We start from the raw sequence: 23,699 nt of genomic DNA, 5'->3' as shown, positions 1-23,699 counted from the left end.
GGCGTTTTCTACACCAGAGGGTCTCTTCCAATATACGGTCCTTCCTTTTGGACTACATGGGGCTCCAGCTACCTTTCAGCACCTCATGGACAAGTTATTACGCCCCCATACCAGTTATGCTGTGGCCTACTTGGATGACGTGGTGATTCATACCCCAGACTGGGAGACCCACTTGGAAAAAGTGGGGGCGGTCCTTGATACCTTCCGGCGAGCTGGCCTTACGGCGAACCCTGTTAAGTGTGCTGTAGGGTTCACGGAGGCCAAATATCTTGGCTACGTGGTAGGAAAAGGTCTGGTAAAACCCCAACTGAATAAGTTAGAGGCCATCCAAAATTGGCCTCGGCCGAGTCGTAAGAAGCAGGACCAAGCATTCCTAGGGGTGGTGGGGTATTACCGGCGTTTCATCCCCCATTTTGCTACAAGAGCAAGTCCCCTAACGGACTTAGTGAAGGCCCTTGGTCCTGATCCAGTCAGATGGTCCGATGCAGCAGAAAGGGAATTTGTGGACTTACGGACTGCCCTCTGCAGTAACCCCGTATTGATAGCCCCAGATTTCAACAAGGACTTTATCCTACAGACAGATGCATCCGAGGTAGGGTTAGGGGCCATCCTGTCGCAGATGGTTGGGGAGGAGGAACACCCAGTTCTCTACCGCAGTAGGAAACTCCTTCCGAGGGAACAAAAATATGCAGTGGTGGAGAGAGAGTGCCTCGCTGTAAAATGGGCCATGGAAACGTTGCGTTACTACCTGCTGGGGCGCAGATTTATCCATGTGACTGATCATGCCCCTCTTCAATGGATGCAATGGAACAAGGAAAAGAACACAAGGGTAACCAGGTGGTTCTTATCCCTCCAACCTTTCCAGTTCCTCATAGAGCACAGAGCAGGGAGTCGCCATGGCAATGCCGATGGCTTATCATGCGTACACTGTCTGGCGTCCCAAGCTGCCCAACCCCTTGGTGTTGAGCAGGGGGGAGGGATATGTGATAGACCCAGGCCAGGTGGGTACAGCAGAATAGCAGAAGGCAGATATACTGGCCACTGGATTAACAGTTTTCTGTTCTCTGACTGACTAGAGCAGGGGCTGCTCCAGGCTAATGAGAACACCTGACTCTAATTAAGCTGTAAAGAGTCAGGTGAGGCCATTCAGTTAATGTGACCACCTGACTCTAATTAAGGCCCTGCTGATACTATACAAAGGGCTCACTCCAGTCAGGCAGGGGACTCAGGGAGCCAGAGGAGAGGAAGTGCGGCTGAAGGGCTGGTTACTGAAGACACCCTAAAACCATCATTAAAGGAACCCTAAGGTAAGGGTGAAGAAGGGAGAAGCAGGAGAGCTGTGGGGAAGTGGCCCAGGGAAATGTAGCCTCCTCGCCTGGCTTTGCAGGTCCCGGTTCAGCATAGACTGCACGAGAATGTGCGAGGTGTTTAAAACGTCCATGATTGCTGTCTTGAGCTCAGCAGGCTCCATGCTTGCCGTGGTATGGCGTCTGCACAGTTCACCCAGGAAAAAAGGCGCGAAACGGTTGTCTGCCGCTGCTTTCACGGGGGGAGGGGGGAGGCTGTACCAGGGGTGGCTCCAGAACCCAGCACGCCAAGCATGTGCTTGAGGCGGCTAAATGTCTAGAGGTGCCCCTGGGCTGCACCCAGAAGCACCAGCAGCAATGTTTTTTGCCCCATCAGGCACTGGGATCTCAACCCAGCATTCCAATGGGTGGGGGAGACTGCAGAAACTATGGGATAGCTATGGGATAGCTACCCACAGTGCAACGCTCCGGAAATCGACGCTAGCCTCGGTACATGGATGCACACTGCCGAATTACTGTGCTTAGTGTGGCCGCGTGCACTCGACTTTATACAATCTGTTTTAAAAAAACTGTTTCTGTAAAATCGGAATAATCCCATACCCTCAGGCAACCAGGACAGAGAGCCAGCACCCTGGGACCAAGGACTGTCCTAGCCAGAATGTAGATGCTGGGGAGTGTGAGAAATGGTCCCAGCCTCCCCCAGGACTAAGCTCTGCCCCATATGCTGTGATTCTCCCTCCCCAGCAAATGTGACTCTGGATCCAAGCACAGTGAGTTGTGAACTCAACCTGTCTGCGAATCAGAAAAGTGTAACATGGATGGAAACGTTGCAAAATTTGTGCCTGACAATCTTGAGAGATTTGATTCTGTTCCCTGTGTGCTGGGCTGTGAAGGAATCACCTCAGGGAGACATTTCTGGGAGGGGCAGGGTAACAGAGACTTAAACGTGGAGGTTGCCAGAGAGATCCTAAAGGGAGGATCAGGACTTTGGAGCTGAGTGGAGGTCATTCAGTGCTATCAGCCCCTCCGCTCCAGATCCTGACTATGATTCAGGAAGACTGAGATTAATCTGGACTATGAAGATGGACAAGTGACATTTTTTGATACTGATAACCAGGCCCCCAGCTGCACTTTCCCACTGGCCTCTTCCATTGAGGAGAGAATCCATCCCTGATTCTGGATGGGTCGGGAATGATGGCTCTCACTGTGTCCTTGAGATGGCTGGTAAAATATCCCACTGGGGCTGGGTATAATAGGCCAGGGGAGGCTGAGCCTCCCCAAGCAGCCCAGCATGGCCCCCTCCTGCCTGCTTCCAGTTTCTGCTCTTCCGTGGCTGGAACTGAGGACGGCTGAGACCGGTGTTTGCAAGGCCTAGGGCTGGGGTTGGGTGCACTGGGGCCACGGCTGCACCCAGGGGCGGCTCTACAAATTTGGCCGCCCCAAGCAATCATGCCCGGGAGGCGCCCCCGAGCCGCGGGAGCAGCGGACCTCCCGCGGGCATGACTGCGGAGGGTCCGCTGGTCGCGCGGCTCGGCTGGACCTCCCGCACCTGCGGGCGGTTCGCAGGTCCGGCGGCTCCGGTTGAGCTGCCGCAGGCATGCCTGCGGGAGGTCCAGCCGAGCCGCGGGACCAGTGAACCGTCCGCAGTCATGCCTGCGGGAGGTCTGCTGGAGTCGCCGGCCGAGCGTCCCCTCCGCAGTCATGCCTGCGGCAGGTCCGCTGCTCCCGGGGCTCCGGCGGACCTCCCGCAGGCATGACTGCGGCAGGTCCGCCGGCCCAGCCTGCCGCCCCCCCGGGAAAGGGCCGCCCCAGGCGGGTGCTTGCCCCGCTGGGCTCTGGAGCCGGCCCTGGCTGCACCGCCTGGCACTCCGGGGCTGGGGCTGGGGGCATTGCAGCTGTAGTGGAGGTGCTCTGGGCTCCAGCAGGGGAGGGGGATGGGAGGGAGAGTGGCAAGGCCTCGGGCAGAAGGGGTGGGGCCGGGAGCTAACTTCCCCCAGTAGCCGGTTCACCCGCCTCCCATGCCACCTGGGACATTATGTTGTCAGTTCAGAGTGGGACCACTTAGTGTACAATTATTTGAAACCTCACATTTATTTACTGTCAATAAAATGTTTAAAGTTATTTTCTTTCCACTGTTTTTAAAACCAGCTGAAATTCTTGGAGAGAATCTTTTTCATGAAAAATGTTCTCTTTTTTCAGACAGCACTCCATCTGTGGCCCAGATACTGCAAACCAAAGCTGAGTGAATAATGGGGTTTTTTTGGTTCAGGGGCTGACCCAAAAATTCTGGGGAAAATAATTGTTTGATTCAAACTGAAACATTTTCTTTAGAATCTTTTTTGTGAAATTGAAAAGCTCAGCAATAAAATGTTTTGAATCAACTGAAACTCTTTGAATTAGATTCAATTTTGTTTGTTTGTTTGTTTTGTTTTTAATTTTGATTTTGATTGTTCCAGGTGTTTTTCATTTTTTTTAATTGGCCAAATTTGAAATTGTAACAATATTTCAAAATGAAAAAAGTTGGAACAAACTACCTTGAAATGGTCCAAACAAAACATTTAGACTCTTGCTATTTTATTTTTTTCTTTTTCAGATGAATTGTTCATCGTGTACAACCTGAATTCAGAGAATAGATTCAGAGACCAAAAAATGCATTTTCATACAATGATGCTACAGTAATACAAATAATAAATAATAATCATAACTAAACATATCTGAGTTGAGTTCAGTATCAACATTTGGAAATTATTTGTTTGATTCAAAATGCTAATTCAAAATGATTATTTTTTAAATTGACATTTCCACAATGTAATTTTAAGTGGAAATCATTCAAAATGGAATGTTTGGTTATTGACATTTGAAATGAAATGTTTTATTTCAAGCTGACTTAAAAAAAACCAACCTTTGGTTTGAAGATATCAAAAATGTTTCATTTTGACTGAAAATGTCAAACATTGATTTTTGTCCCATTGTGAAACAAACACAAATTTTGAAGAATGAGAATTTCCCACAGAAGAGAAATTCCATTTTCTGGTCAGCTCCACTGTGTGGATTTCAGATGTCTGATTTTGGTCCTGTTCAGTAATTCCAACAACCTTTTCTCCTCTTCTTACATACAAAGTACGCCAAGTAAGCCTGATTGGGTTAGCAGCAGAGTATTTGCATACTTTGTATAGCATGCCTGAGCAAATTTTCCAAGTATTTATAATAAGTAACTGATCAAAAAAGTAAGTGATCCACTTTAACTCCAGCTTAGCCATGGTTTTGGATGTGACTGTAATAACATGTCTGTAGTCAGACGCAGCTAAATTTTTTTCCACTGGATTCAGCAAAATAAACATGAGTCAGTTCCAGGAAGGGAAAATCCCAGTTGCTGCTGTAGGAGGGACATATTTTTGAGCACAGGAAAGTGAACGTTACCCTGTTACACTGTACTGGGGAGCTATGGCTGCAGAGAACCCCATGGAAAGCCTCAAAGATGAAGCTACTTGTTCCATCTGTCTGGACTATTTTGAAGATCCAGTGTCTATACGCTGTGGGCACAATTTCTGCCGAGCCTGCATCACCCAGTACTGGAGGAAGTCAGATACAAACTTCTCCTGCCCTCAGTGCAGGAAAATTGTTCAGCACAGAAACTTCAAGCCAAACAGAGTGCTGGCAAATGTTGTGGAAATAGCCAAACAGCTGAGTTTACAGGCAGCAAAAGATTCAGGAGGCGAGAGAGAGTGTGAGAAACATCAGGAGGCTCTGAAACTCTTCTGTGAAGAGGATCAAAATCTAATTTGTTCGATCTGCAGAGACTCCTGGGATCACAGAGCTCACACTGTGGTTCCCATAGAAGAAGCTGCCCAAAATTACAAGGTAAGAAATCTCTGTAGCTCTGGATTTTTTGCACACATATTTCTCTTCCTTTGCTCTGATGGTTACTGTCCCCCAACTGCATTGCATATGCAAACGATGCTATAGAAGGGAAAGTTGTACTGTAAAGTGGCAAAATAGGCAGAAAGTGTAGGATTCAGAGGCCCTTTCCAATCCATTTCTCACTGGTGTGTGTGACGGGGAGGGGAACCTCTCTAGAGAATTGAAGTTGTTCAATGTAAAGTGAGGTTTGATCCACAAGCTCTTAAGGACAATTTAGGTAATGGTGTCACCTTCAGAGCTGCACAGAGGAAGCTACTGCACAGAGCAAGGGTATGTCAGCACGAGAATCGCGAAGTGACACAGCTGTGCTGCTGTAGTGTGGACACTTCCTGCAGTGGTGGAAGGAGCTCTTGTAAATCTACCTCCCTGAGAGAGGGTAGCTAGGTCAATAGAACAGCATAGTTAAGCCAACCATACTTTGCAATGTAGACCAGCCCCACGTCCTCAAATTAGGCAGACGATTCCAGGATAAGCTGCAGATAAGTTTCCCCACCAAACTTGTGAACTCAACCGATAAAAGTGCCAATTGATTAACTGAGAGGATATGCAATTTTTAGTAAGAAATGGCAGCCTATGAGTTTAGAAGGGATGGCATCATCCTCCTCCCCTCTCAGGTGTTTAGTGAGGAGTGAAGCAGGCACTACCACTATTCTTGCAAGAATCTGCTTACACACCTGACTGCAAAAGAGGGCTTGCCACTGAGATTCCTAGGCAGAGGGAGGTGCCTTCAGGCACCTGGGCCTCAGGGCTTGTCTACACTTAGATATCAGAGAGGTAGCCGTGTTAGTCTGGTTCTGCAAGACAAACCCAAGAAAGAAACCAACAGGACTCCACTGGCCATCACATACAGTCCCCAGCTAAAGCCCCTCCAATGCATCATCAGGGATCTACAACCCATCTTGGACAATGATCCCACACTTTCACAGGCCTTGGGTGGCAGGCCAGTCCTCGCCCACAGACAACCTGCCAACCTGAAGCATATTCTCACCAGTAACTGCACACCGCACCATAGTAACTCTAGCTCAGGAACCAATCCATGCAACAAACCTCTATGCCAACTCTGCCCACATATCTACACCAGCAACACCATCACAGGACCTAACCAGATCAGCCACACCATCACTGGCTCATTCACCTGCACATCCACCAATGTAATATATGCCATCATATGCCAGCAATGCCCTTCTGCTATGTACATCGGCCAAACTGGACAGTCTCTAAGGAAAAGGATAAATGGACACAAATCAGATATTAGGAATGGCAATATACAAAAACCTGTAGGAGAACACTTCAACCTCCCTGGCCACACAATAGCAGATCTCAAGGTGGCCATCCTCCAGCAAAAAAACTTTAGGACCAGACTTCAAAGAGAAACTGCTGAGCTTCAGTTCATCTGCAAATTTAACACCATCAGTTTAGGATTAAACAAAGACTGTGAATGGCTTGCCAACTACAGAACCAGTTTCTCCTCCCTTGGTTTTCACACCTCAACTGCTAGAACAGGGCCTCATCCTCCATGATTGATCTAACCTCATTATCTCTAGCTTGCTTCTTGCTTACTTATATTTACCTGCCCCTGGAAATTTCCACTCTTGCATCCGACGAAGTGGGTATTCACCCACGAAAGCTCATGCTGCAAAACGTCTGTTAGTCTATAAGGTGCCACAGGATTCTTTGCTGCTTCTACACTTAGAGCACTGCAGTGGTGCAGCTGCGCCTCTGTAGCGCTTAGTGAAGACTCTGCCTACACCAACAGGAGAGCTTCTCCCAAAGGTGTAGGCACTCTACATCCCTGAGGGGCCATAACCGCATCAATGGGAGAAGCCCTCTCATCGACGTAGCGCTGTGTACAGTGGGAGTTCAGTCAGTGTAACTGCGTCACTCAGGGTGTGGATTTTCGACAGCCCTGAGTGACGCAGTTATACTGACAGAAATTCATAGTGTAGTCCAAGGCTTAGGCACTGAAATCCCTGAGAGAGGTGGAGCTTAGGATACACCCCTGTCCTTGGCATCTCCCACTGGCTACCTTAGATGCCTCCCCACCTAGCTTGTTGGCTTTTGTGAATCCCATGCTTAGGTGCCTGTTTTTCCCCATGCATTGTGTAGGGATGATGTGGAGTTCGTGGAGTCCACTGGCTTTCTAGGTATCTAAAAGTTAGGTGCTACAATGCTCAGAATTGCAATACCTAAGTCCCCCCTGGGAATGTAGCCTTGTGTCCCTTGCACTGCTTTCAAAATCTCAACCTATATATTTTTGCATACTCTTGAGTTCTTTAGGATTGTATGGACTTTGCTGAACGTGCCAGTAGGCCAGCTTCATTTGCCATTTTTATCCACTTTTTGCTAATGTATCAAAATTGTTGTTACTGATGTGATCTACCCTTGAAAATATAAATAAAACTGAAAACAAGGGAACCTAAAATGTGTTGCCAGCACAAAAGGCCTGAGGCGACAGCAACAGTGATTCGTTACCCGGAGTGCCTCGCTCCAATTAGACACACCAGGGTGGAGAAGCAAAACAGTTTATTTGAGATCTCAAAGCGCGTGCTCGGAGACCACGTCTCAGATCAAGCACACCCCAGACAAGCAGCTCTCTGTCTTTATACATGATCTTAGCTAAGCATGTCTATTACCCCGAATGTCCAGCTCCCCCCTCCCTCCCCCTCTTCTCCCTCCTTTTTAGTTCCCATACAGCAAATACATTATAACGTAGCAATTACTCTAAACAGGTTAGATCATACTTGGCAAAAGACATATTATCTCGTTAGTAACTTTTCTTGACCGGTCATTCTGTTTCACTCCCTTTAGCCAGGTGCAAGCAGGCTGTATAATTGCCTCCTGGTACTGATAACTAGTTGCCACACATTCCATTCTTTCCATCTAGCCTGTGGGGTTAATTAAAGTTTAAACATGGAAGCGGTTCAGACAAGCAGAGGCCTAATACAGGGAGCCTTCATTGGCACTGTCATTTTCCACCCCTCTGTCAACACTGGGCCATGCCTGGTGCCACCAACAAATGCAACCAAAGCAAAATAACTTTTCTGTCCCTAGGTTCACATTCAGAGACAACTGGAGTTTTTGAAGCAAGAGCGAGATGAGGTTCTGGGTTTTAAACGGAGTGGGGAAATGAAAACCCAGACGCTGCTAGTAAGTGCTCTTACTCACTGATGCAGTAGTTCTTACACTTTGGCAACTCGAGGACCCTCATTTTGATTTAAAAATTTTTGTGGACTCCCAAGCCCTCCTCTCAGTCCCAAGCCCTGCCCCCACTCCACCCCTTACCCCAAGGCCTCACTCCCACCCCATCTCTTCCCACTCCCTTTTCACCCCTGCCCCTCATCTTCCCTGTTTCTTTCTACCCCCTCCTCCAAGCTCCCTCATCCCCACTCCTCTCCCAGCGCCGCCTGCACACTGTTGAACAGCTGTTCCCTAGCGTGCAGGAGGCACTGGGAGGGAGGGGGAGGAATTGATCATGAACCAAAAAATATTTTTTCCCATTTTGGGTCAATCAAATGTGTTTTGACTCAGTAATTTTGAAACATTTCATTTCAATTTTGACCTTTTCCCCCATTTTAAAAAAAAAACCCTCAATCTAAATTAGCTTAAATTTAAAATGAAAAGTCATTTTAAACCAGATTTCTTCAATCTAAAAAGTCAAAACAAAGAATTGACAATTTGGAATTTGTCTGAGTTGGGAAATCTGTCACACCTGACTCTGTGTCACAAACAGTTTTGGGTTTCCACCTTCTTGTCAATTTTCCTGTTATTGGAAGGATTTGGTTTTCAGGAGGCCAGTAATAAAGGAGACAGAGGGTTAAGTCTGAAAACTGGAAAAAAAAACAACAAAAAAAACCCTCCAACCTTTATGACCAGTTTGGCCTGCTGGGAGGCTACAGAAAAATCTCCTCTTTCTATGCCAAGTGTTGAGTTGTCAGGGATTGAATGAAATGCTGCTCACTGCACACAAAGGGCTTTGTTAAATTTCATGATTCTTCCTTCTCCTCAACTGCCCTCTCCTTCTTTCACATTTGCTTATGGCAGAAACAGGCAGAAACCCAGAGGCAGAGGATTGTGTCCGAATTTCAGCAAGTGCGCCAGTTACTGGAGGAAAAACAGCGACTCCTGCTTGCTCAGCTGGATGAGATAAACAAGGACATTTTAAAGAGGCAGAACAACTATATTGCCAAAATCACAGAAGAAATATCCCGTCTTGACCACCTGATCAGTGAGCTGAAGGGGAAGTGCCAGCAGCCAGCGAGTGAATTCCTGCAGGTGAGACTGTGGAATTAGAGACACCCCAGCTCCCTGCACAGGGAAGGAGGGTCTCTTAAAATGGTATTGGCATCCAGGATTTTCATAGTCAAGTCAGTCAGTCTCACCTCAGTCCCTGGAAAAATCAAGGAATCAATCCTGAACCACTTAAAGGAGGGGAAAGTGATCAGGAACAGTCAGCATGGATTCACCAAGGGCAAGTCATGCCTGACTAACCTAATTGCCTTCTATGACGAGATAACCGGCTCTGCGGATGAGGGGAAAGCAGTGGATGTACTATTTCTGGATTTTAGCAAAGCTTTTGATACAGTCTTCCACAGTATTCTTGCCAGCAAGTTAAAGAAGTCTGGGCTGGATGAATGGACGGTAAGGTGGATAGAAAACTGGCTAGATGGTCGGGCTCAACGGGTAGTGATCAATGGTTCCATGTCTAGATGGCAGCCGGTATCAAGTGGAGTGCCCCAAGGGTCGGTGCTGGGGCCGGTTTTGTTCAATATCTTCATTAACGATCTGGAGGATGGTGTGGACTGCACCCTTAGCAAGTTTGCAGATGACACTAAACTGGGAGGAGTGGTTGATACGCTGGAGGGTAGGGATAGGATACAGAGGGACCTAGACAAATTAGAGGATTGGGCCAAAAGAAATATGATGAGGTTCAACAAGGACAAGTGCAGAGTCCTGCACTTAGGACGGAAGAATCCCATGCACTGCTACAGACTAGGGACCGAATGGCTGGGTAGCAGTTCTGCAGAAAAGGACCTAGGGGTTACGGTGGACGAAAAGCTGAATATGAGTCAACAGTGTGCCCTTGTTGCCAAGAAGGCTAATGGCATTTTGGGTTGTATAAGTAGGGGCATTTCCAGCAGATCAAGGGATGTGATCATCCCCCTCTACTCAGCACTGGTGAGGCCTCATTTGGAGTACTGTGTCCAGTTTTGGGCCCCACACTACAAGAAGGATGTGGATAAATTGGAGGGAGTCCAGCGGAGGGCAACAAAAATGATTAGGGGGCTGGAGCACATGACTTATGAGGAGAGGCTGAGGGAACTGGGATTGTTTAGTCTGCAGAAGAGAAGAATGAGGGGGGATTTGATAGCTGCTTTCAACTACCTGAAAGGGGGTTCCAAAGAGGATGGATCTAGACTGTTCTCAGTGGTAGAAGATGACAGAACAAGGAGTAATGGTCTCAAGTTGCAGAGGGGGAGGTTTAGGTTGGATATTAGGAAAAACTTTTTCACTAGTAGGGTGGTGAAGAACTGGAATGGGTTACCTAGGGAGGTAGTGGAATCTCCTTCCTTAGAGGTTTTTAAGGTCAGGCTTGACAAAGCCCTGGCTGGGATGATTTAGTTGGGTTTGGTCCTGCTTTGAGCAGGGGGTTGGACTAGATGACCTCCTGAGGTCCCTTCCAACCCTGAGATTCTATGATTCTATGAAGTAAACTGTTTTATTTTCTGAATGAAGAGTAACAGATTCACAGTTGTCCTGCATAAAAGTGGACAGGTGTTTGTGGCCCAGTCTCTTCAGGGTGGCCAGCCTTCTTCCACATGTGCAATTTTTAATTGCAAGATTTCTTCTCCCACAAAATGGGTATTCCTGGAAGCTAATAGCCTTAAACTGCTGCATTCTCTGATCCCATCCTCCATTCTGCAGCACGCTGAATTGAAGTAACTCCTGGTTCCTGGGTTCCTTGTTGTCACCCAGATTCTCCCTGGTAGTAAAATCCTAGAAATGAAACATCCCTTGGACTCTGCATTCCAGCCCCCTGCATGTGGGTAGCTCTCATTCACCCCCCTGAGAGATATGCACACACCACTGACGAGTGTGGGAGGGGCCTCTTGAAGCATTTTTGGAGAAAAGTTCACCGCAAGGTCAAACGTCACACAGAGAACAGGAATCCAAGGAACTAAGATATTAAAATGAAACGAAGCTGCCAACTATGTGTAAAGTTACTGGCTGCAGGGGACTTGGGCTGGAACTCAGACTGGGGGTGTCAAAGTGAGTCTGCCCCAGAGCAGGAGTGCAGCGTGTGGGACTGAGCTCCCTGTTCTCTCTCGCCCCTCTAGGACGTCAGAAGCACCTTGAGCATGTACGAGGCTCCTTCTCACTCCCCCTCATTCTCCACGGTTCTGGAAGGAGCTTGGACACTAGGGGCCAGATTTACAAAGGTACTGTTACCTCTTTTGGCCCTAGTGGCTGGCCAGAAATTCAGGGTCTTGTAGTGTTCCTGCTGGAAACAGAAACTGGAGATAGTCAGGTATTCCTTTGATGCAATCCTGTTTATTTACAAAATATGTACAAAGTCCTGCTTCCCCGGGGATGGGGGTGGGGAGCGGGGGGAGAATCCAACAACAGGAGACAGTTTCCTCGCTCACAACTCCAAGCCTCTCTTAGCCAGCACTCAGACTCAAAAGCTGGGGCTCCTAGGCTCCCGAGGGCCATGTCCCCAGTGCTTGTTCAGGCTGTGTCCGGAGCTTCCTTCTCTGTCTCTCTGTGCGGTGTGTCTGTTGCTTCTCACTCACACACACACGCACCCCTCTACCCAAAATATCCCCAGTGAATCCCTTCCACCTGTATTGTTCCAATTCCTGAGTGGCCTCACATTTGTCTTTGTTTTGGGTGGGGACACGGGCTCCTCTGTGGTTGGAGGCCCCTCTCATTTCAGCTTCCTGCTTCCATAAAGGAGTTTAGTGACTTCCTATGACTTGTCACAGTTCCAGGGTTAACGGCACCTCCGTCCCTCCCGTGGCCTCCTCTAGGGCAGCCCTTTGGGTCTCAGGCCTCCAGCCATCACCTCTCTCTGGGCTGGAACCCATGTTCCTCTCTCTCCAGACCAGGGGTTTAGGCTTGCAGTCCCCTTGTAATTCATTGCATCTACCCCAGCAGGTCTGGCCTTAGTCCAGCACTGCGCTTCGCACCCTCTCAGGGGACAATGACAGGGTTACCTATGACCAGCCGGCTTGCACCCAGTGCAGTACATTTATTTTCAGACAGAGGAAACCTATCATAAAAAAACAACGTGCCTATACTCACCCATCTATTACGGGGAGACCTTGGCAACATCCAGCCTTTCTAGCAGGGGTTTGCCCTCTTGGCTGCAATGTCATGTCAGTTTTTGGATCAAAATTAGGGACACTCTCAGCCAGTTCAGGCTGCCCCTTTATACCACAAGCTTTTTTTTTTTTTTTTTTTGGTCTGCTGGGCCTCTTGAACCTGGTCTGAACCAGTCTGTGCAGTTTACCCCAGAGGTGGGACATCTCTGGAGTGGTTAACCCATCCCAGGATGGAAAGGAATTAGCCCCCATTGATTTTAGTTCCTGGGGGGAGCTCGGTTACCCTCCCCATAGAGGCAGAATACAATCTCTGGCTCACAAAGATACAGAGAACATTTACAGGTACAAAAGCTTATGAGTAATCTCATTGCACAGCTCCATATAATCATCTTTTCAAGTTTCCACGTTCCTAAGATCTTGCATCTCCCATGCAGTTGTCTCAAAGGATGGGTGGCAGTTGCATTTACCAGCTCCAGTGAGGTTTAACCCAGGCTATAACAGTATTTAGCCTATAGCTGTGCAGATGGTGCTTAGTGGGACTTTCAGAAGCTTCTAGCTACAGGGAACTGCAGATAGCTAGTGATGGCCAAGTGAGTCCCCTCTGAGCAGGAGGGGTCCCCAGTGAGTAGCATGTGGGACTGGGTTCTCTCTCTCTCTTTCTCTCCTTTCTAGGACATCTCAAGTGCCTGGAGCGAGTAAATGGCTCCTTCTCACTCTGCCTCCTTCTTGTCGACTCTGGAAGGGGTTTGGACAGCAGGGGCCAAATTTGTAAAGGTATTTAGTCATCTGAATGTGCAGCTAGATGCTCACTAGGACTTTCAAAAGCTGCTAGCTACAGAGAATGGCATGTGCAGCTCAACTAGTGATACCAAGGGGGTCCCCTCCAGAACATGGGCCTGAGCTCCCTTTTTTCTCTCTCTCCCTCTAGGACGTCAAAAGCACCTTGAGCGGGTAAGTGGCTGCTGCTTGCTCCCCCATGAGGATGTTTCCATTTTGCAGGGTGTGACACAAAATATTTTTTTACTCTTGAATATTTTCCACACAACTGATTTTCAGTTAAAAACACTGGAATTTATCCCCACCCGTATCTTCTCTCCTTTTATTTCTTTTTTTCTTTTTCATAACTTAGTGCCATAAAACAAATGATGTCCAAGGTTGTGACTGTTTTGTTCATTTCTCAGTTTTTCTTTCCTTTTTCCCTTTGATGATACTTTTTAAAACTTCTCCACCTTGGGCAGTGTTACAGAGTGGCAGAGCTAGTGGAATCGGACAGGAATCTTTGGGGATTGTTGCTCAGATCCTGCAGTTTGCCTCCCTGTCTCACACCTTTCCCATCCTCCTTAGATACAGTAAGCGTAGACTGAGCTGTGTCTGGATCCAGAGTTGCATTCACTGGGGAGACGGAGAGCAGCAGGCACTGGCTAGGGTTTTCTGCTCAGTGTCCCCGCCTGGTTCTCTAATTTTTAACTTTTAACCTCTCTCCTGTTCTTGTTCTCTCCTTCGTTGTCCCCAGTACGTGTCTGTGGGGAGAGACAGAGAATAAGACAAGGGGCAGAGCTCAGCCCTGCGGGAGGGTTTGATAATGTCAGTGACTGAATCTGCCCCAGCTGGAGAGTGATTCAGGGAATCTCCTTCCTCCAGAATTTACCCAGCTCTGACTGGGGAGCAGCTCTGAGATCTCAGCATAGTGCAGGGAGATTCCCTCACCGACAGAGATGAGTCAGTGCTAGAGTGAAAGGAACAGCTGGGCCAGGCCTGAGACTCAGAATCTGTCCCCGCCTGAGCCCACCTCTCTTCTCTGGGGCAAATGGGAACCCTGGTATCACGGGGGAGCCCCATCAGATTGTTGTGGAAACTACCTCCCTGCTCACTGTTTAGTGGGTACATGCACATCCCCTTAAAATGCCTCCTCCTTGCATCTTGCTGCTTCCCAGCTGTCTTCCATGCCAGACACCAGAAAGTTCAGCTGGCTAAATTTCTTCATGCAGGAAATTAGTCCACTAAAAAGTGTGCTTCATCTTAAAATGGCCTCTCATTTTGGATTTCAAAACTCTCCAAACTTTGAAAGAGCCACAGAGTTTCATTTTTCTTGTAGCTTTTCCAAAGCTGAGGAAGATTAGAAAAACTAGATTGGCAAATGGAAAATAAAATAAAACAGGGGAGGAAAACACATGCCAAAAAACCTAGACATCATTCAGCAAATTGCATTCAGCTGGAGCACCCCTGGGGGAAAATTAGTGGGTGCTCTTCACCCACCGGCAGCCAAGCTCCCCATACCCCCCGCCCCACTTCCTTCTCCCTCCCTGAGCATGCCACATCCCTGCTCCTCTGCCTACCTCCCCAGCGTTTCCTGCCCAGCCAGCGCCAAACAGCTGTTTGGCAGAGTTAGCACACTTTGAGGGGGGGGAAGGAGCAGGAACGTGGCGCAATCAGGGGCCGGGGCGGGGATTTGGGGAAGGAGTTGGAATATTGGCAGGGACTGGGTGGAGTTGGGGCGGGGACTTTGGGGAAGGGGTTGGAATGGAGGTGGGAAAGAGGCGGGGCAGGGGCGAGGCCTCATGGAAGGGGTGGAGTGGGGGCGGGGGCGAGGGGGGATCGAGCACCCACGGGAAAGAGGGGAAGTCGGCGCCTATGGATTCAGTGGTATAAGATTAAAAAAGGAGAGTGAAAGGAGCGAATGGGGGAACAAATCCCATAACAAATGAAAAGAAAATTGTAATTTTGAAAATTGCCTTAGGTGCATTTTTTTTAATTTTACCCACAAACACAATTTAAAAAAAGTCTTTTAGAGATGGATTTCTAGAGATAGTTTGGAGAACAACTACTCACTAGGAAAGATCAGGGACTGCAACTGTATGAGCGTGCAGGGGATTCTTACTTCCAACCTTTCTCCTTTTGATCTCACAAGCAAGAGACTGGTGCAAGGTGTCTCCTCAGGCTTTGATGTATTTCAATTGAACAATCCAATCATGCTGAATTTTGTGGGTCACTTTCTCTAGAGGCAGACAGAGGACATTTGAGAATCCAGTGAGTCTTTCTCCTGAATTTAAATGGGGCAGCTGGGATTTCTCTGAAAAGACCAGAATTCTGCACAACATTCTGAAGAACTTCAAAGGTAAAAAAATCTGGGGCTTTCCTATGTTAAATGTTTGTGAGTCACAAGCAAAAGTGAAGACAAGAGCTGCAGGTAAAGTTGTGTTTGTGGCGATGAAAAGCGATCTGCCCCCATGGTTAGTTTACCATTTGTTACTGTCTGATAATATTCTGTGCTGGTTACAGCAGGACACAGAAGGTTAAATCTTGGTTCTGTTGAAGTCAATGGCAAAGCTTCTACTGATTATAATGGGACCAGGATTTCACCCAGATACTTTAATATCAGCTCAGAGAGACTTGGGAGCAGTTTGCCTTCACCTGCTGGAACTGAAGATGTCATGGAAAATGTGCTGTCACTCTGAGTGAGTGGGTAGATGGAGGGAAGCTGTAGCATCTTGATTAGTAGGCATGCCCTGGTGTGCATACACACAGCAAGAGACAATCCCTGCCCCAAAGAGCTTCCAGTCTTACTAGGCACAACAGACAAAGGGTGGCCGGTGGCAGTGACCTGCCCAAGCTCAAAGAGCAGAGATGGGAAAGAGGGATAACATACAAGCAGGCTGACAGTGATGGGCTGCAAATGTCCTCAGATTGCCACCAGGGTTTTCCTGTCTGTTTCTCTTCTCTCTGAAGTGAGGTTGCATTGGGGGAGAATTAACTAAACTGAGAGATGAAAGGGGGATGCTGCGGGGGTCAGAGGGAAAGGAGAAGAGAGAGGGGAGTTGGGTAGCATGGGGAGCAGGTGTGGAGTCTGGCTGAAGTGAGGGGACTGTGAGGGAGGCAACAGGAGAAAGTTTCAGTGACCAGCCAGGCAGCGGAGGGGAAAGACTGTCCAGACTTGACAGTATAAAGAAAAAAGGTGTGCAAGGGGGAGGGGAACAATCAGATGCTGATGACACAACACCCCTGGGCAGCCTGGCAGTGGGGATTAAATGGCGCCTCTGGAGCTGATAGAACGAGCCTCTGCAGTTTGAGCTGAGAGATCCAGCTTTCTTCGCTGCTGTTGTAGCAGGATCATCAATCTCTGTATGTGGCTCAGCCACCACTCGAAGGTGACAGGGAACCATACTGTGTGGGTGGTACCATCAGCTAGCCCACCCTGATCTCTGCACTGACAGTGCTGTCCAGCTATTTGATGTCAGGAGATAGGGGCTTGGTAATGTCTATAGAATTCAACAGAGTAGCTTCTTTGAATGTTAGTGAAGGGGTCTGGGCCCCCACCCCTCCACCAATATGATCCTGTTTGTCAGTGTACTCAGCTGCTATGTATTGTCCAGATTCCTACGTTCTGAGCTCTCTTGGGCAGGGAACTGTTCACACGAAGCCTGATACAAAAGGGCCCTAATTCCCTATTGGGGTCCTCAGGCCTGACCACATGAGACGTAATAATTAACAAACAATTACTAATAAGGATAGCTCTGTCTGCGTCTCCCCCCAAAGTTATATTATATCACAAAACGAATGTTACCTACTGATCAAATCCTGAGATCTCCTCTCTCTCTCTCACCTTTTTCATCCTCTAGAGACTCTGGTGTCAGAATGGAGGCTGGACAAAGGTAATTCCTGGGGGCAATGGGGAGTGGGGACAGTTGCATGTGAATGTTATCCTGAAGTGAGGATAAATAATAATGATTTGTGTCTCCCTGGATTTTCTGGTAGAAAAATAAGCATAAAAATTCAATAAAGCAAAAAGTAGGAAACAATATCATGTGCACCAGACACTTTTCAGCTGGCTCTAATTAAAAACAAACACAAGATAATCAGCCCAATTAGGAAATCCATCCAATTAATCTAACACTTTTTGGCAAGATGCCCTCTTGAGAGTGGATGGTGGGAAGAGATTAAAATTCAGCTGGCCAGATTCCTCTAGTCAAAATCTGAACCACAGAATCAAACTTCTGAACATTGCTGCCCTGTTTTAAAAGTTGAAATGGAAATGGTAGCCTGAGCTGAGCTGAACTATGGCTCTGAGGAACCGTAGGAAATTTGCTAGGCTACTAATGAAAATTCACAGCTCATTGACAGGACACAAGTGCACCCCCCAGCACAGACTCCCACACAGAGTGAAGGTCCCCTCCTCTAGCCCCTCCCCCAAGCTTCTGCAAATCTCATATGACACTCCAGGTACTTGCAACCTCCCATTACATTCCATGGGGCCTGCCATGGTTTTATTTTTATATATATATATATATATATATATATATTTATATAAATTGAGATATATCTATCTCCTAGAACTGGAAGGGCCCCTGAAAAGTCATTGAGTCCAGCACCCTACCTTCACTAGCAAGATCAAGTACTGATTTTGTCCTAGATTCCTCAGTGGCCCTCTCAAGGATTGAACGCACAGTGCTGGATTTAGCAGGCCAATGTGCAAACCACTGAGCTATCCCTCCCCTTGGGGGTTATGTACTTTTCTAGGCATTGAGGATGAATGTCCTTAAATATTCCTAGGGTTTCCTCCTGAGGCTCCCCAAGACCGACTTCATCAGCTCAGGCAGTTTAGGCATCAGCATAGCTGTGGTCACCTGTTGGGCTGACAGGCCCTGGAGCTCCCAGGACTGAGTCAGGAAAACACTGAAACCCATGCTTCAGTCCAGCCTTATTCAGGAAATGGCCTGCTTCATTTAAGCACCTGCTTAAATTCTCTCCTGAACAGGAGTGCTTGACTTCTCTGATGGGCTCTAGCATGATGGGGCCCTGCATCTGTGGTCCTTCATTCCCCTTTGCTGAGCCAGACATGGGGAAAGATGCCTGAGAGAGTCCAAAGCTCAGTTCAGCATCACAATGGCAAACTTTTAGGCGCTTGGGGAAAAAGCCCTGCAATTCCCAAAGCCTGGCTTGGGCACTGAGGCTCCTATGCAGTGAATGGAGAGAGATGGGTGCCTAAGAATGCCATGCTCCAAAGCCAGGTGTGTAGGCTAGCCCCTGGGGGAGGCTGATGAGAGGGGGAGTGTCCTAAGCCCCACCCCCTCACAGAGATAAGCGAAGTCCAGGCTGCAGGGAACCTCCTTGAAGTTAGGCGCCTAAAGTCACTCGCCTACATTTTTCAGAGTAAACGTTCCCTCGTCACCGTGTTTCCATCTCTAGGTGTGCACATTGCTGTCCCCGTGTGGGCCTCCAGCTGCCCGTCTCCTCCCTCAGCCCCAGAGCTATTCTCAGAGAGAGGGAAGAGAAGCATTCCGCTGCCTAACTCACATGCGGGGCCTGATCCAGTAGGTGTGCTCAGAGGCTACGTACTGGAGCTGACAGCATTCCAAATCTGGCTGGTGTCAGCAGTAGCTGTTTTATAACTTTTAGCCCAGGAGCTGGTGCACTCGCATGGGAGCTCGGAGACCCAGGTTCAAGTCCACCTCTCCCTTTGACGGGGAGAAAGGAGTTGAACAGGATCTCTCACAGGAGCAGCAGAAACTAGGCAGCTAAGGATCTTTTACTTTGAAAAATGTAGGTGCTACGTGACTTTAGGTGTCTACAGCATTTGACAGGGAATTTGGGGCAGTGCCGTGGAACCAAAACTGAGACTTAGGTGCCTAATTCCTTTTGAGCATCAAGCCCCAAATCACTATTCCAGGGGAAGTTGGACTCCCAACTCTTTGTGTGGAGGCGAGCGCCACGAAGGATCAGGGTGCACTATGCACTGTCAGACAGGAAGCAATGGGTGCAGGATGGAAAAGATTTGGAGTCATAGGCCTGGCATGGCCAATCCTTTTGCTGTCACTGACCCATCCTTGCCAGGGGAGTGACTCTCCCCTGCACTTTGATGAGATCTCAGAGCTGCCTCAATTCAGAGCTGGGTAAATCCTGGAGGAAGGAGATTCCCTGAGTCACTCTCCAGCTGGGGCAGATTCTGTCACTGGCACGATCAACCCCTCCCCCAGGGCTGAGCTCTGCCTCTGATACTCTGATTTTCTCTCTCATTCTCTCTCCAGAAAATGTGACGCTGGATCCAGAGACGGGAAATCCCTGGCTCATCATGTCTGAGGATCAGAAAAGCATGAGATGGCAGAATCCATACAACAATTTCAGAGTAGAAGATGTATCGTTTCTCCCTGCCCTGGGCTGTGAGGCATTCACCTCGGGCAGACATTACTGGGAGGTGGAGTTGAAGGGGGAGGGGAACATGCGTCTAGGGGTCGCCAGAGAGTCCGTGAAGAGAATGGGAAAGGTCAGCTGGAAGCCCAAAGCGGGGGTCTGGGCTATAGAGCAGTTGGGACCCTATTACCAAGCCTACACCTCCCCTATTACCAACTTGTCCCTGAGTCGGAGCCCCAGAAAGATCGGGGTCTACCTGGACTATGAAGGAGGGCAGGTGACATTTTATGATGCTGATACCAAGGCCCTGATCTTTGCGTTCCCACCAGCCTCTTTCACTGGGCAAAGAATTCGTCCTGTCTTCTTTCTTTTTGGTGTAAACTCCCAGCTCAGACTGTGTCCCTGAGATGTCCAGAGTTTGGGGGAGGATATCAGAATACCCCATCAGCACCTATGAAACGAGCTTCTCTAATCTCTGCCCTTTCTGATCCTGAACGATTCCCATGTTCCTGTGGAGACATCGAAACTGCAGACAGGCCAGGAAAGTCCCTGCCAGTGTAACCCACTGATCAGTACATGTCACATGCCCCCCTCTTGGTCAGAGCTGCAGAGGATGTGACTCTGTTACAGTGGCTGGCTGTAGAGGCTGGCTGCTTAGCTCATACTGCAGTGACTCAGGTATCTGAGTTTCGAGAGTCCTGGTTCAATGCCCAGTGTGCTGGCCAAGATGGTGGTTATTATACCGATATTGCAGCAGGCCTCTCCTGTCTGTCTCTGGTGTTCAGTGGGACCATGGCAGACTGCCAGAGAGTGAGGGGGAAGCTGCTTACATAGCTGTAGGGGGAATCCCCAGGGCTCAGGCCCCTCATCCAGAGGCCTGTCTTGTTCCAGGGAAGAAACCAACTCTCACTTTCCCCAATAAATGTTGAATCCATTGTAACAGTGACATGGGCCCAGGTCCTCAAAGGTACGTAGGTGCCTACCTACTATTCTATTGCAGTGGGAGGTGCCTAAATACCTTTGAGGATCTGGGGCCTAGTGCTTCATCTCTGATTCTGGAGACTAAAATACTCTGCTGCACAAACAGATCAAAATCAGCCCCCAGAATTGGGGCTGGAATTATTTTAGCTCCCATTAGGCATCTAAATGAGGCCAGATTTTCAAAAGAGTTTAGCCAGAAGTTTCCACCTCCCAGCAGGTCTCATTGAGAACTAACTGGCTGCTTCATTGGGTGCTAAATGGGAGAAGAGCTGTTTGGAAAAGCCAGCTCCAGTTGTGGTGGCTGAGGCCTGTAAAATCTGGTCCGCTGTGACTTGTATCTAGAGCTGGATGAAACATGTCAAAAGAGAATGGTCAGGCCTCCCTGCTGCCATGCTGGTGTCCAGTCTGTTCCGGGGGACACAGTGCAGACTGCTCTCATGCAGACCTTACCGTTCTGCCTTCTTGTTTCACTGGGGTCTCAAATAAAGTCAATTTGACTGAAAATACAGGGTTGCTTCTTACGTATGGAAAAATCTAAAACCCACAAGGAGGGATTTGTAAAACAACACTGAAGACTCAAAGAAAATCTTGAGCTTTTTCTGTTGTGACTGTCTGGTTCAGAGCCCTGGAGCAGGGCTGCTCACCGGCCTAGGAGGTGCCTAGCAATGGGAGCGACTGGGATTCTTCTTCCAAGGTTCTCACAAACTGGGAGGGTGAGGGAGACAACGCAGCTTACATGATGATCTGTTCAGCAGAAATGGATGCAAGAACTTCCATCCTGCTATGAACCAGGCTGAGATCCCAGCACATTCCATAGGGGCTCCTGAGTAGCCGCCACATGGACTTTCAGCTGTTCCCCACATAGGTTACTAACCTGAAACAGATAAAATGAAGTTTGTGGGGCTGTTAGGAATTGCGTGGGGCTTGTTGTACTTTGACAATTACAACACTGCTTGCTAATACACCTATTTGGCTGTTTCATCTGTACTTTTCTAATTATTGCACTGTGTTTGTCACTGAGCCCATAAGTTCCATTGCTCTGTGCAATAATGAGTAGTGCTTAGCATTCTATTTCACATGTTATGAAATAACAAAGACAACATTATTCTCTCAGACATAGACTTTTATTGTGTATCAAAACCAGTGCATAGAAGCTATGTGCAATTACAGAACAAATGCAATAAAAAACTTCTGAAATAAATTAAAGGAGAAGAATTAAACAAGGGGAAAGACCATTCATGGCCATTTTTGCTAACCATACAGCAACCTTGGTTCCCACATGTCAGTGTATGTGACATTGTGGTTGTCTTTACTGTCCCGTGGAGTGGAGTGGAGTGGAGTGGAGGGGGAGGGGTGCAGCCCCAGATGCTACATTCAATATTGGATGGAGGATATAAGAGGTGCCAAAATGGAGTTTTTCATGGATTACAAAGGGAGGTGAGCCAGGGCTCATTGAAATTGTAGGTCTACAAGAATCTGCAGCTTCTGTTTTTGCTGCCAGAACAGCTCCATTATGTCCTGATTCATCTCCCTCTGCTTTTCCTGCTGGAACTCCTGGGCATTTCTCCTAGCTGCTCTTTCCTTCACTATACAGTCTGCAGTAGTCACCTTTCTAGGCCCTCTGCTCACAGTCTGATGCAGCACTGGCTTGCAGGATCTCTCTAAAGGAGTCATCCTGAGTCCCCTTCCTTCTCCTCTTAACTGGCTCAGGCATTTCATGGGTGTGAAGGGGGAACCCCACAAGGCTGCATCAGCAACAGCTACTAATAAAACACAGAGGTATCTTTGTCAGTATCATCACAACACAGAGTGAAAGTTAAGGATCTAAACTCCTGTCCCTGGCTCCCCTCAGTTTTAAAGAAACCATGTGCAGAGCACTTATGCACAGCACAACTCACCAGTACCAGTGAGTCTTGCTAACCGGGCGCGGGGAGGAGACAGGTAGAGCATGAGGAGGGAATTGTTCAGTTGTATGAGACTATGAGTATAGGGCACTGGCACTGAATCCTGGCACCGTTTTCCACAGGGATGTGTGATTTTAGCTTATATCTTTTTCCTGAGTTTAACAAAGGGACAGAGAACACAGTGGCTGCTGATGTCTTGAAACCATGTGGGCCCGCATGCTGCTAGCCTGTGCACTGCAGTGGTGCCTGCCGAGGTATCACTGACTGGAGTGGGAAAGTGTCCTACTGTAAGGTCTGAGGCCTTTTTCTGCAGCCATATTAGGAGAACAGCACCCATGAGTGAAGAAGCAGAAAGTTACATCCTGACATTCCATCTAGATTACATTAAGATAATGTAATATTGGGCTGTTAAGAAGTTGATCCTGCCCTAATAGTACCCACCACCACCAGATAAAGAAACAGATCTTAAGATGTTTAAAGAAAACTTAGTTTGATGACATTCTGTCTGGCAGGAAACCACTTATCAACAGTTGTGAGTGAAATATCTACTTTCTTGCTTTGCTTTTATGGTTCCTACTGCTCTGTTGTTTATCTGTATGGTTTCTGTCTGGTTCTTTGATTGTTTCTGTCTGTTACATAACTAATTTTGCAAGGTTTAAATCAACTAAGGTGGTGGGGTATGATTGGGTAAAGAATTGTTTCTTGATATGTTAGGATTGGTCAAAGGTATAGCTAAGCAAGACTCAACTTTCACTATATAAACTTGGGTCCAAAAGGAAGTTTTTTGGAACCAACTCCAGGACACAGCCCCAAGATCAGAGCTGCCAGAACTCAACACATTGCCAGTCACACCGTGCAGAAGCTAGAGTCCCCAGATGACCCGATCCTGACTGGCCAGAAGGAAAAGTTTGTCTGCCTTATTAGGAGTGGTGAGCATTGTATGCCTAATGTGGGCATTCTGTTTTGGTAATTGTTAATAAATAGAGATTAAGTAGAATATTATTGTGTACTATTTACTAGTAAAAGATCCCACAAACCTGCAGAGTGTAAGGTTATGCCCTGAGCCCACAGAAGGGTAAGGCTGGGTGCCTAAATTAACAGTGTTATGCCTTGAGCCCACAGAAGGGTAACGGTGGGTG

At 47.9% G+C, this 23,699-nt stretch overlaps 1 protein-coding gene across 3 annotated transcripts; it reads left to right on the top strand.

Moving 5' to 3' along the window:
* The first annotated feature begins 4,576 nt into the window (after positions 1–4,576).
* On the top strand, positions 4,577–21,876 carry LOC123345433 (E3 ubiquitin-protein ligase TRIM39-like). 3 transcript variants are annotated; one of them, XM_044982312.1, is made up of 7 exons: positions 4,580–5,168; positions 8,280–8,375; positions 9,270–9,500; positions 11,564–11,665; positions 13,223–13,324; positions 13,479–13,501; positions 15,550–15,661. In XM_044982312.1, exons 1-5 carry the CDS (start codon positions 4,752–4,754, stop codon positions 13,247–13,249), a joined length of 873 nt encoding a protein of 290 aa, XP_044838247.1. In that variant the 5' UTR covers positions 4,580–4,751; the 3' UTR covers positions 13,250–13,324; positions 13,479–13,501; positions 15,550–15,661. The 3 variants fall into 3 exon arrangements, with proteins under 3 accessions (XP_044838248.1, XP_044838247.1, XP_044838249.1); XM_044982313.1 differs by lacking the exon at positions 8,280–8,375 and having other exon boundaries at positions 4,577–5,168; XM_044982314.1 differs by lacking the exons at positions 4,580–5,168; positions 8,280–8,375; positions 9,270–9,500 and adding exons at positions 17,167–17,199; positions 19,573–21,876 and having other exon boundaries at positions 11,562–11,665; positions 15,550–15,665.
* Positions 21,877–23,699: the final 1,823 nt, after the last annotated feature.

The sequence above is a fragment of the Mauremys mutica genome, chromosome 12 (assembly GCF_020497125.1).
Source record: "Mauremys mutica isolate MM-2020 ecotype Southern chromosome 12, ASM2049712v1, whole genome shotgun sequence".
NCBI lineage: Eukaryota > Metazoa > Chordata > Testudines > Geoemydidae > Mauremys > Mauremys mutica.
The sequence above is the reverse complement of the archived record's forward strand: the minus strand, read 5'-3'. Positions and strand labels throughout refer to the sequence as shown.